Source organism: Silene latifolia, chromosome 11 (assembly GCF_048544455.1).
Source record: "Silene latifolia isolate original U9 population chromosome 11, ASM4854445v1, whole genome shotgun sequence".
In the NCBI taxonomy this organism is placed as follows: domain Eukaryota; kingdom Viridiplantae; phylum Streptophyta; class Magnoliopsida; order Caryophyllales; family Caryophyllaceae; genus Silene; species Silene latifolia.
In genome coordinates this window covers 115096642-115113449 of record NC_133536.1, presented here as the reverse complement: position 1 = coordinate 115113449, position 16808 = coordinate 115096642, and the positions used below count along the sequence as shown (strand labels likewise).

General features: G+C 41.2%; 3 protein-coding genes across 3 annotated transcripts; 2 read left to right on the top strand and 1 right to left on the bottom strand.

Annotated features, from left to right (window-relative positions):
• Positions 1-5321: 5321 nt before the first annotated feature.
• LOC141613836 (uncharacterized) lies at positions 5322-5930 on the bottom strand. The gene has a single exon (XM_074432579.1). It carries the CDS (start codon positions 5928-5930, stop codon positions 5322-5324), a length of 609 nt encoding a protein of 202 aa, XP_074288680.1.
• An 8135-nt stretch (positions 5931-14065) lies between these two features.
• LOC141613835 (putative mitochondrial protein AtMg00860) lies at positions 14066-15244 on the top strand. The gene is made up of 2 exons (XM_074432578.1): positions 14066-14591; positions 14862-15244. The coding sequence occupies exons 1-2, from the start codon at positions 14066-14068 to the stop codon at positions 15242-15244; spliced, it is 909 nt and encodes a 302-aa protein (XP_074288679.1).
• Positions 15245-15309: 65 nt separating this feature from the next.
• LOC141613834 (uncharacterized) lies at positions 15310-16449 on the top strand. The gene is made up of 4 exons (XM_074432577.1): positions 15310-15399; positions 15510-15776; positions 15931-16079; positions 16221-16449. The coding sequence occupies exons 1-4, from the start codon at positions 15310-15312 to the stop codon at positions 16447-16449; spliced, it is 735 nt and encodes a 244-aa protein (XP_074288678.1).
• Positions 16450-16808: the final 359 nt, after the last annotated feature.

Here is a 16808-nt window from a genome sequence, read left to right as displayed (position 1 = left end):
CAACATAGGAAAATTACCTTTGAGGTATAAAATGCTTTGTTCATGGGGGTTCTAGAAGGAGTTGAGAAAATTTTCACCCAAGTTTTAAGACAAAAGTTGATTCCATTTTGGCTTACCTACTACATCATCAATCAAGATAGTGGTCTTATAAAGTAATTAATACTAAGCTTTGTTCATGAAAATTCAAAATTTGGGCATGACTTGTCTAGAATTCGAAAATTTAAGACGGGGTTTTAGGACGAAATTTACACATATTATACAAGATCCATTCATGACAACAAAAGCTAAGCCTTTCTTGTCCAACTATACACAACAACAATAACCAAAATCCAACATTGACCCAAGAACACCAAATTCGAGTTCTACAATGGTGGACAAAAATTTTCTACAAAAATTTGATTTTTATCAACAACAATTGTGTAAAAAGCTTACTAGTATCATGAATAAAGTAAAATGAACGACTAATTAACAAAACTCAAAGGATTTAAGATTAGATCTAAGGAAACTCAAATTGGGGAAAAAGATGGAAGAAGATGAACATGCTTACCTTGACTAATTAGTGGGATTAGAAGAGAAAAGTGGAGAAATAGGATGAATTCCAAGAAAAATAGAACAACAACGGAGGTTTTTGGGAATTTTTGGGGAGGAAAGAGATGAAGATAAGAATGAAGAATTGGGGAATAATAAGAGCCCTTAGCCGAGCGGTCCAGCCCATGTGAACCTACTCGGTCGAGTGTCGAGTGTACTTGGTCGAGTACGATTCCACTCTGTCGAGTGGATGACCCACTCGGTCAAGTGACGGTTTTTGCCAGAATGAATTACCTCCTGGAACCGGGTCCACTCGGTCGAGTTCTTGCTTAGTTGGCCGAGTTGGTACTCGCACTCGGTCAAGTTATTCCGTTAGGTCTAAATTTCAATAGAACTCATCGATTAATTTCTTTCAAGACAATACAAGGTTCGAGATTCCACCGTCTATTAGTGACTCGTTCCGAGTTACTTCATATGTTGTTCTACTCATCATCTATGGTGCACTACCGTAATACTAGTGGCTACTCCACTAGCATCTATCCTTTACTCATACATGTTCAAGGACATTACTAGGTATTCAATTAACACACAATGCGATGCAAAGATTGAAGCTATTAACCACACACCAATACATGTTAATAATTTTCAAAACACGCTATTCGCACTAATCTAAGAATTCAACTTTCGTACACATGTGAAATTCATATAATGCAAGAGTCTAACCACAACCATGTCATTCATGCAAACACACAACATTGCCTATATCATTCACCCTTACTTGTAACCACCCACGTAGTGACCAACAGAGGCAATAGGCACTAGTTTTTATATGAGGGCGCCCACTCATCCAAAACTGATCTTCTATTGTACTCGTGTCATCTATAAACACCACCATGAGTGATCCAAGAACTGATGAAAACCTGGTTTATCAAATCCATAAACACTGCCGGCGCATTAGATAACTCAAACGGCATCACCACATAATCATAATGACCATACCTTGATCGAAATGTTGTCTTTGATATGTCTGCATCCCAAATCCTCACCTGATGGTACCCCGATCTCAGATCATTCTTTGGAAACACTCCGACCCCACTCAACTGGTAAAAAAGATCATCTATCCTTGGTAAAGGATACTTGTTTTTCACTGTAACACTGTTCAGCTCCCTATAGTTGCTACACAACCTCAAGCTCACATCTTTCTTCTTCACAAACAAAACTGGTGCACCCTACGACGATACACTAGGTCTAATGTACCCCTTTTCCACCAAATCATTCAAATGTTTCTTCTGCTCCTCCAACTCCTTAGGACCCATATGGTATGGGGCCTTAGAGATCAGTGTCATCCCTGGTTTCAACTCTACACTGAAATCTATCTCTCTCTTTGGTGGTAAACCCGTTATCTCCTCTGGAAAAACATTTGGAAACTCTCTCACCACTGGTATCTCATATACCGTCGTCTCTACCATACAATAATATTTCACATGGCATAGAATCAAAGGACACCCTACCTCAAGTTAGACTTCAATGTCTGATGCGTATACGGAGCGGATGATTGAATTGTGAAATCAAGTGAGGCGAAAGATCCGAATGCACTAGGTGCAACCCGACCAGTTCGTGTCACTTGGCGTGATATTGGCGAAGCGGAAGTCTTTTTGTTTGGTTTTTGTGTTTATGTTGTGCAAGAATAAAAGGATATTTGTTTCGATTTCTTGTGAAGAGATCGATCCAATGGGATATTTGCTATCACTAGTCCTATACCGATAACAATGGGGAATTACTCGAAAACGCGTCAAGTAATTCGACTTAAACTGCGGGGCACGTCCTTATTTCAAGGCAAGACTCGAAAGCATCGACTCTTTGAAAAGATTGAAACACAAGTTTCTCTCTCTAAAAAGCTTTTCTTAATTCTTGGATGATTTACAAATGAGGAGGCTAGGTCCTTTATATAGGACAAAAGCCTTGGCCTCCAAGCAAACATTAAATGTAGAATTGTGAGTTTTAGGATGAATGAACACATAGAACTCACAACCTAGACCCTTTTGTCAAATTTTATTCAAACTAGTTTGAAAATGCAAAAATATAAAATTGGATTCTCCCCCCCTTGGTGCCGCCACATTTCGGCTCTTTCTCTTGTTCCCACACGGCATTCCTCTTATTCCCACACGGCATCAAGGGTCTTGCGGGTCTTGAACCTCAATCGCATATATTTCCTTTCTTTTATTTGAGCCCATCCAATATTTGTGCATAAAAAATGTATTACTCGGGCTTGGTCTTGCTTGGTCCTCTAAGTCGAGCACAACTTCTTCTATTGGGTCTATATCCGCATCATCTCCTCCCTCTTGAAAAAGAATTGCCCTCAATTTCTTGATTCCATCGTCATCGACGTAAGGAGATAGATCCCCGATGTTGAAGGTAGCGTGTACTCCATATTCTCCGGGTAGTTCGATCTTGTACGCATTGTCGCCTACCTTTGATATTACCCTGTAAGGACCTTCCGCACGTGGCATGAGTTTGTTTTTACGTTTGTTCGGAAACTTGTCCTTCCTTAGGTGCACCCACATAAGGTCTCCTTCGCTGAAACATCTTGGTCGGCGGTTCTTTTTTGCCTTGCGATTGTATACTTCAATAATTTTCTTGATTCTCGCCCGGACTTGGTCATGCAGCTTGATCATTGATTTTAGTTTGGACTTAGCATCCTTGTGAATGAGTTTATCCTTGGGTAGGGGAATGAGGTCTAGTGGTAAGTACGGGTTTATGCCATATACGACCTCAAATGGAGAGTGCTTTGTCGCATACGTTGGAGAGCGGTTATATGCGAACTCGGCGTGAGCGAGTTTTAAGTCCTAATCTTTCTGAGTTTTGCTCACGAGACATCGCAGCTTCGTTCCAAGAGTGCGATTTGTTACCTCCGTTTGTCCGTCCGTCTGAGGATGACGAGAGGTGTTGAACAAGAGTTTGGTTCCCACTCTTTTCCAGAGCGTTTTCGAGAAGTAGCTTAGGAACTTGGAATCTCGATCGGAGATGATCGTCCTCGGGATTCCGTGGAGACGCATGACTTCTCGAAAGTACAAATCTGCCACATTGCTAGCGTCGCCAGTCTTGTGACACGCGATAAAATGGGCCATCTTAGAAAATTGGTCGACCACCACCATGATCGCATATTTGCCTCTCTGCGTTGGGGGTAATGCCACAATGAAATCCATTGATATATCTTCCCAAGGCCGGCATGGGATAGGCAAGGGTATGTATTCCCCAGGTTGGAATTTGCTTTTGGCCATGTGACAGGTGACACATTTTCGTACTATCTCTTATACGTCTCCTTGCAGTTGCGGCCAATAAAAATGTTCTTTGAGGATATCCACGGTTTTGTTTACCCCAAAATGCCCTCCAAGTCCACCTCCATGAGCTTCTCGAATAAGGAGTTCTCGAGTTGGAAGTTTTGGAATGCAAAGTCTATTACCCTTGAAGAGGAAGCCATCTTGAATAATGAACTCATCATGAGTCCCGGTTTTGCAAGTCTCTAAGGTTCCCCCAAAGTCGGGATCGTGCTCGTAGGAATCCTTTAATGCCTCAAATCCAAGTAAGCGGACATCGAGCACATTCAATAATGAGTATCGTCGTGAGAGAGCATCGGCCACCACATTACTTTTGCCAGTTTTGTACTTTGAGGAAAAGTGGAAAGATTGTAAGAATTCCACCCACTTGGCATGTCTTGCGTTCAACTTTTGTTGTCCATTTATGTGTTTTTGCGATTCGTGGTCCGAGTGTAGGATGAAATGACTCGGCCGAAGATAGTGACTCCAATGTTGAAGAGCTCTCACGATTGCATAGAATTCCTTGTCGTATGTCGAGTAGTTGCGCCTGGCTCCGTTCAGTTTCTCGGAGAAGTAAGCGATGGGTCGCTTTCCTTGTACTAGCACGGCTCCAATTCCAACACCGCTTGCGTCACATTCCACCTCGAATGGTTGGGTGAAATCTGGGAGTGCCGATAACGGTGCCTCACAAAGTTTTTGGATAATTGTTTTGAATGCCCTTTGAGCAGCCGGGGTCCATACGAAAGTTCCCTTCTTCGTACATTCGGTGATAAGACTAGTGATGGTGCTAAAGTCCCGAATGAACCTCCGATAGAACGACGTGAGTCCGTGAAAGGATCGGACTTCCGTGACAGTCTTGGAAATAGGCCATGACTTGATTGCTTCGATCTTGGATTGATCGACTGAAATTCCGTCCTTAGAAACCTTGTAGCCAAGAAAGATAACGCTCTCGACTAAGAATGAACACTTCTCCTTTTTTCCATAGAGTTGCTGTTCTCGAAGTGTGTTGAACACCTTGCGAAGGTGTTTGAAATGATCATCCATGCTCCGGCTGTAAATCAAAATGTCGTCCAAATAAACGACCACGAATTTGCCTAAGAATGGCTTGAGTATTTCGTTCATGAGTCGCATAAAGGTACTTGGAGCATACGTCAAGCCGAATGGCATAACCATCCACTCGTATAATCCATGCTTAGTTTTAAACGCGGTTTTTCACTCGTCCCCTTCTCTCATCCGAATTTGGTGATAGCCACTCCTCAAATCAAATTTAGTGAAGATCTCGGACCCATGTAATTCATCGAGCATGTCATCGAGTCTCGGGATTGGAAATCGATACTTGATAGTGATGTTGTTCACGGCTCGACCGTCAATGCACATTCGCCACGTTCCATCCTTTTTCGGAACAAGTAGCGTGGGGACGGCGCATGGACTTACACTCTCGCGCACATAGCCTCGTTCCATTAACTCCTCGATTTGTCATTGTAATTCCTTGGTTTCCATTGGATTGCACTGGTAGGCAGCCTTGTTTGGTAAGGGAGCTTTGGGTAGGAGATCGATCTGGTGTTCGACCCCACGAATAGGTGGTAAACCAGCGGGTAGTTCCTCGGGGAAGACATCCTTGAACTCCTCCAAGAGCGAGGTTAATCGTCCATCCTTGTCTCCATTTCTAGGAGTATCATTGACCACCATCAGGTAGACTTGGTTGCCATTGACAATGGCCTCGTTCACTTCTTTCTCACTAGCAAGCATGGTCATGCTAGCGGTCCTTCCACGCTTGGCACTCATGGAACGCACTTCACTAGGCGTCATTGGTTTAAAGATAATCCTTTTACCCTTACTCACCAACTCGTATTCGTTGCTTCGACCGCGATGCACCACATCCCGGTCATACTGCCATGGTCGTCCTAATAGGACATGACATGCTTCCATTGGCACAACATCGCATAGGATATCGTCGTTGTAAGATCCCGTGGTTAGTGCCACCTTTACTTGCTTAGTGATTTTTACCTTGTTCCCGTCATCAAGCCAATGCAGGGCATACGGCTTTGGGTGAGACGTTGTGGGTAGTTTTAACTTCTCCACCATTTCGCTCGAGGCGACGTTGGTGCAACTGCCTCCGTTAATGATTAAGCTACATCATTTGTCTTTCACTTGGCACTTGGTGTAAATATTTGACTTCGCTGCTCTGTTTCAACGGGCGAAGATTGGGCTTGCAAGGTCCGGAGAACCAAAGCACAATCATAACTAGGAGCGACGTAGTCCTCGGCATTCCCGACGTGTGCCTCTTCCTCTTCTCCTTCTAGGTTAAAAATGCCCTCGGTTCTCTCTTCTTCTTCAAACAACTCGTCACGACAATCCACGACCTCTCTTAGTGTGATTGTCCGCTGATTTGGGCACGCATTCTTGAAATGCCCAAACCCTTGGCATTTGAAACACCGAATTTGCGTGTAGCTATTTTCCTTCGAGGCGGGCAGTTTAGTAGAAGAACTGGAGGCGGGAGTTATTTTGGGCCCGCTGATATTGCCCGTTACGCTTGTCCTCGAGTTGTTCTCGTTCTTCCAATTCCGACTACTCTCACCATAGGTGGTTGTCACCTTCGCCTTTGCTTGTGCTTCCACTTTGAGACACAGATTACACAAGGTGTCGAAATCCGAGTAATTTTGTAACTCGACGGCGTTGGCGATGCTACGGTTTAGACCGCGTAGGAAACGTGCCATCCTTATGTCCTCATCCTCCACCAAATCTCCCATCAAGGCTAGATTTTCGAACTCGTTGATGTACTCTAGGACACTTAGCCTTCCTTGGGTAAGATCGGTAATCTTACGATAGGTCGTGAGCCTATGTGTTGCGGGGACATATCTTTTTCGTAATTTGAGTTTAAGCACGTGTCATGATGTTATCTTTGCTTTTCCGGCTCGAACTCTCCTGGTCTTAAAGCTTTCATACCATAATGAAGACCCATTTCTTAATTTCAAAATGGCGTACTTGCAACATTGTTCGCCATCAAGATCCATAAGTTCGAACATCCGATCTATTTGTCTTTCCCATTCAAGATAAGTCTCGGGATCTATGCCTCCCGTGAACTCGGGTAGTTCACTGATTTTGAACTCTTCGACGGCTCCTTCTCGTCTCGGCATCCACTTGGGATCATTTTCTTGTAAATTTTTTAAGGCCTTTTGAAGATTTTTGAGAAAGTTGGGATCGTCGAAGTTCATGTTTGGTAATGTTTTTTTTTTTTTGAAGATGAACAGTACCACGTGAACAGGGATTTTTTTTTTTTCGTTCAATCCGTGCCTTAAAGATCCAACCGATTAAACCTCAACTACCTCGTTTAGTTTAACCTTTGAATACCAATCGCGATTGGATATTCAACTACTAATTGATTTGGACTTTCTTAGGAACGTCTTGATTTTTTTGGGGTGAACAAGAGCCGAAGCTCTGATACCACTTGATGCGTATACGGAACGGAAGATTGAATTGTGAAATCAAGTGAGGCGAAAGATCCGAATGCACTAGGTGCAACCCGACCAGTTCGTGTCACTTGGCGTGATATTGGCGAAGCGGAAGTCTTTTTGTTTAGTTTTTGTGTTTATGTTGTGCAAGAATAAAAGGATATTTGTTTCGATTTCTTGTGAAGAAATCGATCCAATGGGATATTTGCTATCACTAGATCTATAGCGATAACAATGGGGAATTACTCGAAAACGCGTCAAGTAATTCGACTTAAACTGCGGGGCACGTCCTTAGTTCAAGGCAAGACTCGAAAGCATCGACTCTTTGAAATGATTGAAACACAAGTTTCTCTCTCTAAAAGGTTTTTTTTAATTCTTGGATGATTTACAAATGAGGAGGCTAGGTCTTTTATATAGGACAAAAGCCTTGGCCTCCAAGCAAGCATTAAATGTAGATTTGTGAGTTCTAGGATGAATGAACACATAGAACTCACAACCTAGACCCTTTTGTCAAATTTTATTCAAACTAGTTTGAAAATGCAAAAATATAAAATTGGATTCTCCCCCCCTTGGTGCCGCCACATTTCGGCTCTTTCTCTTGTTCCCACACGGCATTCCTCTTATTCTTACACGTCATCAAAGTTCTTGCGGGTCTTGAGCCTCAATCGCACATATTTCCTTTCTTTTATTTGAGCCCATCCAATCTTTGCGCATAAAAAATGTATTACTCGGGCTTGGTCTTGCTTGGTCCTCTAGGTCGAGCACAACTTCTTCTATTGGGTCTATATCCACATCAATGTCACCGTTGCAATCATTTTAACGTTGGGTTTAACAACAAACCAACGATAAGAAACACTAACTCCCTTATGACCTCTCAAAGAAACTTTATTTTCGTGACAGTCTATTTTATCCTTGTATTTACCCAACCAATCCATCCATAGGAAATTCTAACAAATCCACTGGAAGATCAACCTGCCCAACTATCATGGATACCCCTTTATATAACATCCCGCAAGACACTGACTCACTTGACGGTATAAAAACTTCATCTTTTGCAGACTCAAACTCTCTCGAACCCATAGACTTAGCATGCCCGACGATACAAAAGAGTGTAACGCCCCCGAATCAAACAAAACAAAGGTAGAAACATCGTTAACAAGAAAGGTACCGGTGATCACATGTACATCATCCTTAGCAGCTTTCTTATCTATCATAAACAGTTTTCCACTAGTCTTTTGTCCACCCCCTTGTACTGTACTAGCTGATGTAGAAGGCTTGGCAGCTGACCCCTGATTGTTATTAGCCGCTGGTTTATGATAAGAATTACCGTCATTGCGGTTGAACCCACCGTTATTGTTACTCTGCCCTCCGTGATTATTCAATGACCCAGTTGGTCGGTTGCTAGCATGACTCTGTGTCAGACCCTGCGAAAAGCTCCCCTGTGATGGTTTCTGAAAACCTCTCCCCCTGAACTAGTGCACTCATGCCTCTTATGACCCATACCGCCACAGTTGAAGCACGAGATACCCCAACTGTTCCTACTACCTTGACCACGCCCATAAGAAGATCCACCACTAAAACCTGATTCCGAAGAATAAGCCTTTGCCTGATTGTTGTTACCTCTCTTGTAACTAGACTGGCCACCACAATCACTCTCAGCCTTTCTCTTTTCCGGACCCCTCTCTTTGTTTTCCTTGGCCATTTCGACAAACTTCTAAGTATGTCCTGCTCTCTCATAAACTTCCTTAACATCGTTAAGGACCCCAACCAGTAGCTTCTCCATGATCTGATAAGTCAACCCCTTCTCAAACCAAAGTGCTAAGTTCTCGTGACTCAGCCCCATATCCTCAGCATATCTTGATTTCTCGTTAAAATTATGATAATACACTGCCACTGTCATATCTGAGGTCATCTTGAAAGAATCGAACTCCTCCCGCATCTTACTGCGATCATGCTCCGGAACAAACTCCTTTCTCATAGCTCTTTTGAACTCGGTCCACGGAATAACAGGCTTGCCCTGCTTCAGATAGAGGTCAAGGGCACTCTCTCTCATTTTGTCCCACCACTCCCCCGCTGCATCTCTCAGGTAGAACGCTGCTTGTTATACCTTAAACGCTTTGTGACAATGAACCACCCCAAGGATATTCTCCATCTCACGGTGCCAGTTGTCGAGCGAAGTTGGCGCACCTGTACCCCTATAGTTCATTGGATTGAAGCGGGATATCGTAGTGCTCATCTTGGCAATGTCTACCCCGACATCCTTATCTTTCCCAAACTTCCTGAGGGCTTCAGTAAGTGCATCCTAATGCTCAAGAATCTTGTCAATCTCGTCAAAACACATCTCTTGAGCCCTAGCATACATAGCTGACCTCTTCAGCGGCATATCTTTGAGCTATAAGAGGGATATAAACGTAAGCACATAGCCTACACCTCAAAGCAAATATGACCCGCACAGAAGCTACTCGATCGAGCCATGCATACTCGATCGAGTAGAGGTCACTCGATCTATTTACCCACCTACTCGATGAGAGTACCCCAACTTCAGAACCTGACCAGAACTGACATAAAACATACTCGTTCGAGTCACATACGTACTCCGTCGAGTAGCAGACACTCGATCGAATACTCCCCTTACTCGATCGAGTTGCACAAAATAGTAGCCACTACCCAACGTATACATATACTACCTTTCGATCGAGCTCAGCCCACTCGATCGTGTCCACCCTACTCGATCGAGTTTCCCCTACTCGATCGACCCATGCTAACGATTTTTACTACCTGCATGCCTTTAACTTTACAACTTTTCGTAACAACAAAACATACGTATACAACAACTCCTATTCACATGTTATTAATATCACAAACAACATTATTATCCACTTTAATCACATAATCATGCTTAAACAACCACTCACATTATCTTGCAACAATTACTTCTCATCCTTTCTTCCAAATCATCCATTGAACCACATATCCATCCAACATATTCATATTAAGAATAGTAAATACATAGCGATCCACATGACACCCCATAGTGACCGGTTCAAAGTTGTAGGGCGAGTTCGCGACTTTAGGACGTCTCCCAAGTCTTTGCATTACCTCCTAATAACTCCTACCCAGGTTCATTTTAGTTTGACTCTCTAAGTTCATTTGGTTCATTAGTTACAGGTTCCAAAATCGTCGCTCAGATACCACTTTGTAACACCCCCTTACACCAAGGTGTCTTACCAAGACCACCTAATGTATCAGAATGCTACCATCTCGGTTGCCCGAGGTAAAGTATATCAAATACATCATCAAAGAACATACTTTAAGTAAATAGTTTAAAGTGATTTCATTCAAACCAAAACTGAAAGGTACAAAACAACTTTTCCAAACCAAAATCCAACTGAATAAATAAAAATGTCACGACACAACAGCGGAAGTGTAATACTCCGTATTTTAATTAATAGTTTATATTTATATTTATATTTATGTGGGTAGTCGTAAATAAATAATAAGATGAATAAATATTAAGTGGAATAATAAATAATAAGTTGTAGTCGTAATAGGAAATAAGTAAAATAAAATAAGAAAATAAGACGGAGTGGGGTCCACATTGGACCGTGTGGTGAGCCGTGTAGGGCCACGGTGGGGGGACCAAGAGGAAGGAAGGTGGTATTTGGTTTGGGTGTTATCTATGCTCTAAGATATTTTCTTTATTTTATTATTAAATAGACTTTCCTAGAACCTTCCTACTTCTCCTACCAACTTATATAAATACCAAACATATGCCTCACAATTATAATTATTCTTATTTTAAAACGCAAATACCATTATGAGGAGAGCTTTTGTGAGACAACTTTAAGACGGAGTTTTTCACCTTGCGATAATTAATTTCGGTAAGATATCTAATCATCTAATATCAATCAATTGTTTACGTTTGACCTTGACCTGTATTAAGGCCGTTGACCGTGACCGTGACCGTTAACCGAGGCCGAGCCGTGGCTGTTGACCGGCGGGTTGACCACCGTCGGTTGGCCGTGTATTTGGGGGGATTGTTTGTGGAGTTTTGCAGGATTTGTTTTAGGTAATTTACATCTTAAATTTATTAATAAAATTAGTTAATAATTATACATAATTCAATCATTGTTTAGGTGGTGAATTTATTGAAGAGGCTTTTTGATTTATTTGCTTAATTGAGAAGATTTGTTAAGAGGTAGGTTAACTACTCAACTTTACTATATTGGTAATTGAATAATTGTTAGAAGATGAATTATTGTTGCAATCGTCGTGTTGAGCACATTGTCGTAATTATTGTCTTAAGAATATTGAAATCATTGTTGTCTTATGATCATATTATTATCTTGTTGCTTGGTTCTCTATTATTAAGAGATTGTGAAAGATTGGCATTGAGACTAGCATTGTTGTTGAGATTGTTTGGTCGGTCAGGCACGGGGATGTGTAAGTGTCGTGAAACTGTACGTATGATGGTCGGACAGGCATGGTGGCGTTAGGAGTGGGCCATGGACCTGAGCAGTACACCGTGTGTGGTGGCGGATTGGATTTCACCGTATGGTGCGTGTGTGTGCCGTGCGTGTATGAGCACGATGATCTTGGTTTGGTTCGTTGATTGTGATGCAGGCTAACGTATTATCATTATTGTTATTGTTGTTTGGTTATCCTACTCAACCTCGTGGTTGACTGTGTATTCGTGAACACCTGTGATGAACCATAATGGGGAGCAGATTGATTTCAGGTTAACTTATGAGAAGTGCTGGATGCTTAGAGGGGATTTTTGGGATGAGATCACTCGAGTCTAGAGATCACCTTATTAATATTCAGACATTATTTTTTTTTAATTCCGCTGCGAGTTGTTTATGTACTCTATAATAATTATTTACCAAGTTGGATATTTGTAATAAACTCTTTTGAGGCACTTTAAAAATATATCGTCTTAAAGTACTTTTGTATTGTTTGTCTTTATACTTACTACCTCAGGCTACTGAGATGGTGACGCCTTTATTTATTTGGGAATGTCTAGCTAAAGGCTCTTAAATAAATGGGGGTGTTACAAAGTGGTATCAGAGCGAACGATCCTAAGGCCTAAAAAAATGAATTTAATGAACTTAGGATGAGTCTAATAAAATGAACCCGGGGTAGAAACTGTTTAGGAGCCCATATTCTAGGTTAGGGAGACGTCCTTGATCTGGCCCTTTTCACTCTTGAACCGGTCACCTCGAGGAAGGATAAAGAGAGAGAAGGGTGGTTAGCGTGGATGCTTTACCTTAAGGGTCTAATTGTGTCTTGAAGTTGCGAGAAGTAATAATTTTATTTGCAGAATGAGAACGGAAGGTAAGAAATTTTGAAACAGATGGAGGTAATAGGCGTGTGGCCTATGTATGGGTGATAGGCGTGTGGCCTATATAATGGCAGTGTGATGATTGAAAATTATTTTGAGTTTGTTTTAATTCATAGCATTAATACGCATGAAATTTTTTTTGAAATATCATAAATGGCATGAGATGGAGAAATATACATAATGGATTGTTGCATCTTCACATGAATTGATTGTGTATATGTGAATTACATGTTTAGTAAATTTCCTGTCTAGAGATATGTGGAATGTGTTGCCCTGAGCCAGTATGCATAGAATTATGAGACTGTATGAATTAAAGACTAAACATGTATTAAAAATAATCAATCGCGAAAAAGAAAGAGAATAGGTCGTGAGGCCGTGATGCCGTAAGGCCGAGATGTCATGTATGCCGTGATTTCGTGGTTAGTCGGGCAAGGCCAGCTCGATCAATCACACATTCTTTTGTATGCAGGAAATTTTATCTTCTACCTAATACCCAAAACTACTTAGAACGGAAACTTATGTTTCTTATTTTATCTTTTTAGAACCCAAATGGCACCCAAGAAAGTTACATCCACAGTTATGACTCAGGAAGAGATCAATAGGCTCATTACAACCAATGATGTGCTGACTGCTGCTTTACAATAAAAGACTGCGACAAAGGATCCTGCTAAGATGAGTGTTGATATTGCTCGTCATAACCCAATGAAGTATGATGGACTTGGTGAACCGTCATTGCTGGGAGATTGGTGTAGGGAGTTTGACAATCTTTTCGAAGTCTTGAACTGTCCTGAGGAATTGCAAGTAGATCAAGCTGCACACTACTTGAAAGGAAAGGCTGGGTTGTGGTGGAACCGCAACAAGGCAGTGATTAGGGAGGCATTGAAGGAGAGTGATGAACCCTTTGTCTCAGGGAAAGGATTTAAGGATACTTTGAGGGGCACGTTTGTACCTGAACATGTTAGGAGTAAGATGAGGCCGGGGTTTGATTCATTCAAAATGACAGAGGAGATTACCATGGAAGATTATCATAACAGATTAATGGAGTTAGCTGAGTATGTGTCGGATTTGAATTACGGAGAGGAGGTGTTGGCTTAAGGTTTTAGAAGGGTTATATAAGACCAAGTGTGTCGCCTTGAGGAGCGCTAGTTTTATTTGTTAAGAAGAAAGATGGGAGTATGATATTGTGTATAGATTACAGAGAGCTGAACAGTGTAACAATTAAGAATAGATATCCTTTGCCTAGGATTGATGACTTATTTGATCATTTGAGTGGAGCTGGAGTTTTCTCTAAAATTGATCTAAGGTCGGGATACCATCAGTTGAGAGTTAAGGAGGAACATGTGCCTAAGACTGCTTTTAGGACGAGGTATGGGCATTACGAGTTTTTAGTTATGCCTTTTGGTTTGACTAATGCACCTGCAGTATTTATGGATTTGATGAATAGGGTGTTTAGTCCTTATCTTGATCAGTTTGTAGTAGTCTTTATTGATGACATATTGGGGTACTCTAAGGATAAAGAGGAGCAGAAGAAGCATTTAAGAATCATTTTGCAAACCTTGAGGGAGAATCATTTATATGCTAAGTTGAGTAAGTGTGAGTTTTGGTTGAATAAAGTAGCATTTTTGGGACACGTAGTGTCAAAGGAGGGAGTGTCGATTGATCCAGGTAAGATCGAAGCGATAACTATGTGGGAGAAACCGAAGAATGTGGAAGATGTGCGAAGTTTTCTGGGATTGGCTGGCTACTGCAGGAGGTTTGTGAAGGATTTCTCTAAGTTAGCTAAGCCTTTGACTGCTTTGATGAGAAAGGAGAATAGGTTCAAGTGGGATGAGAATTGTGAAATAGGTTTTCTAACCTTGAAGGAGCGTTTAACCACAACACCTATATTAGCTTTACTAGAAGGGAGTGAGGATTTTGAGGTGTATACTAATGCTTCGAAAAATGGATTGGGATGTGTGCTAATGCAAAGAGGGAGAGTAATCGCCTATGCATCGAGACAGCTGAGACCATATGAAAAAAATTACCCAACGCACGATCTGGAGTTAGGGGCGGTCGTGTTTGCTCTTAAGTTATGAAGGCATTATTTATATGGAGCTACTTTTAAGGTATTTTTTGACCATAAGAGCCTTAAGTATATTTACACTCAAAAGGAGCTTAATATGAGACAAAGGAGGTGGATAGAATTGATTGGGGATTATGATATGGAGATAATTTACCATGAAGGGAAGGCTAGTGTAGTAGCAGATGCTTTGAGTAGGAAGTCGGTTCATGCTTTATGTTTAGCTATGCCGCGGGTTAGGTTGCAAGATGAATTAAAGGAAATGGGAATTTGTGTAATAAGGAAAGGGGATTCAATTGGAGACCTGACGATTAAACCAGAACTGTATGCGGAAATCCGAGAGAAACAGAAAGGAGATACGAAGTTGGAGAAGTGGCGTGCGGTCGTGGAGGAAGGCGTGCCGTCACGATTTGTTGTAAGGGTAGGTGGAGGTTTGAGATTCGATAGAAGATGGTGCGTACCTGATAACGAGGAATTGAAAAGAAAGATTTTGACAGAAGCACATTCTACACCATATTCTGTGCACCCTGGAGGAGATAAGTTGTAGAAGGATTTAAAGAAGACGTTTTGGTGGCCAGGAATGAAAAAGGAAGTTACTGAGTTTGTTTCTAGATGCCTGGCTTGCCAAAGGGTGAAAAGGTGAGCATAAGAGACCACAAGGGAAAATACAGTCTTTGGATGTACCTGAATGGAAGTGGGAGAGTATTTCTATGGAGTTTATCGTTGGTTTACCTCATACTCAAAAAGGGAATAATATGATTTGGGTGATAGTAGATCGTTAGACTAAGATAGCACACTTTATTCCAATGAAGGATACTTGGAGTAAGGCTGAGTTAGCTAGAGCATATGTTAAGAATGTCGTGAGGTTACACGGAATTCCTAAGGATATTGTTTCTGATCGTGATTCGAGGTTTATCTCTAAGTTTTGGCAAGAATTGCACGAGTGTATGGGTACGACTTTGAAAATGAGCACTGCATTTCATCCAGCTACAGATAAACAGACGGAGAGAACTATTCAGACTTTAGAGGACATGTTACGAGCTTGTGTTTTGGAATTTGGAGGATCATGGGAAAAAAAGGTTGGATCTAATAGAATTTTCTTATAACAATAGTTATCATGCTAGTATTGGGATGACACCGTTTTAAGCTTTGTATGGGAGGAAGTGTAGGAGTCCAGTTTGTTGGGATGATGTCATTGTAGCTGTGACATTGGGTCCTGAATTGATTCAGCAGATGATTAAGCAAGTACATATAATTAGAGAAAAGATGAGAGCTGCACAAGATCGACAGAAGAGTTATGCAAACCTGAAGAGGACTGAGATTGTGTTTGCTGTAGAAGACAAAGTGTTGTTAAAAGTATCACCAATGAAGGGGGTGATGAGGTTTGGTAAGAGAGGAAAGTTGAGTCAGAAGTACATTGGACCTTATGAGATTTTAGATAGAATTGGTGAAGTGGCATATCGTCTTGCACATCCACCAGCATTGACAAGAGTTCACAATGTTTTTCATGTTTCACAGTTAAGGAAGTATGTGAGTGATCCTACTCATGTGTTAGAAGTCGAGACAGTCGAATTGGATGAGAATTTGTCTTATAAGGAGGTGGCTAAGGAGATTTTAGACAGAAAGGTGCGGAAAACTAAAAATAGTGAGGTCATTTTGGTAAAAGTTTTATGGTCTACTCATAATGTTGAGGAAGCTGCATGGGAGGTTGAAAATGAGATGACGGAGAAGTATCCTCATTTGTTCGTATAAGGTATGTTAGTTACGAGGACGTAACACTTTTTTACGGGGGTAGAATATAACACCTCGTTAGTTGTGACCATTTCTGTTGGTAATTTATCTAAATGTGTGTTCGATCATAAATTGTTTGGTTGGTTGAGTAGTAAGAAGCGGTGAACTTCGGGACGAAGTTCTTTTTAAGGAGGGAAGACTGTAATACTCCGTATTTTAATTAATAGTTTATGTTTATATTTATATTTATGTGGGTAGTCTTAAATAAATAATAAGATGAATAAATATTAAGTGGAATAATAAATAACAAGTAGTAGTCGTAATAGGAAAGAATTAAAATAAAATAAGCAAATAAGACATAGTGGGGTCCACATTAGACA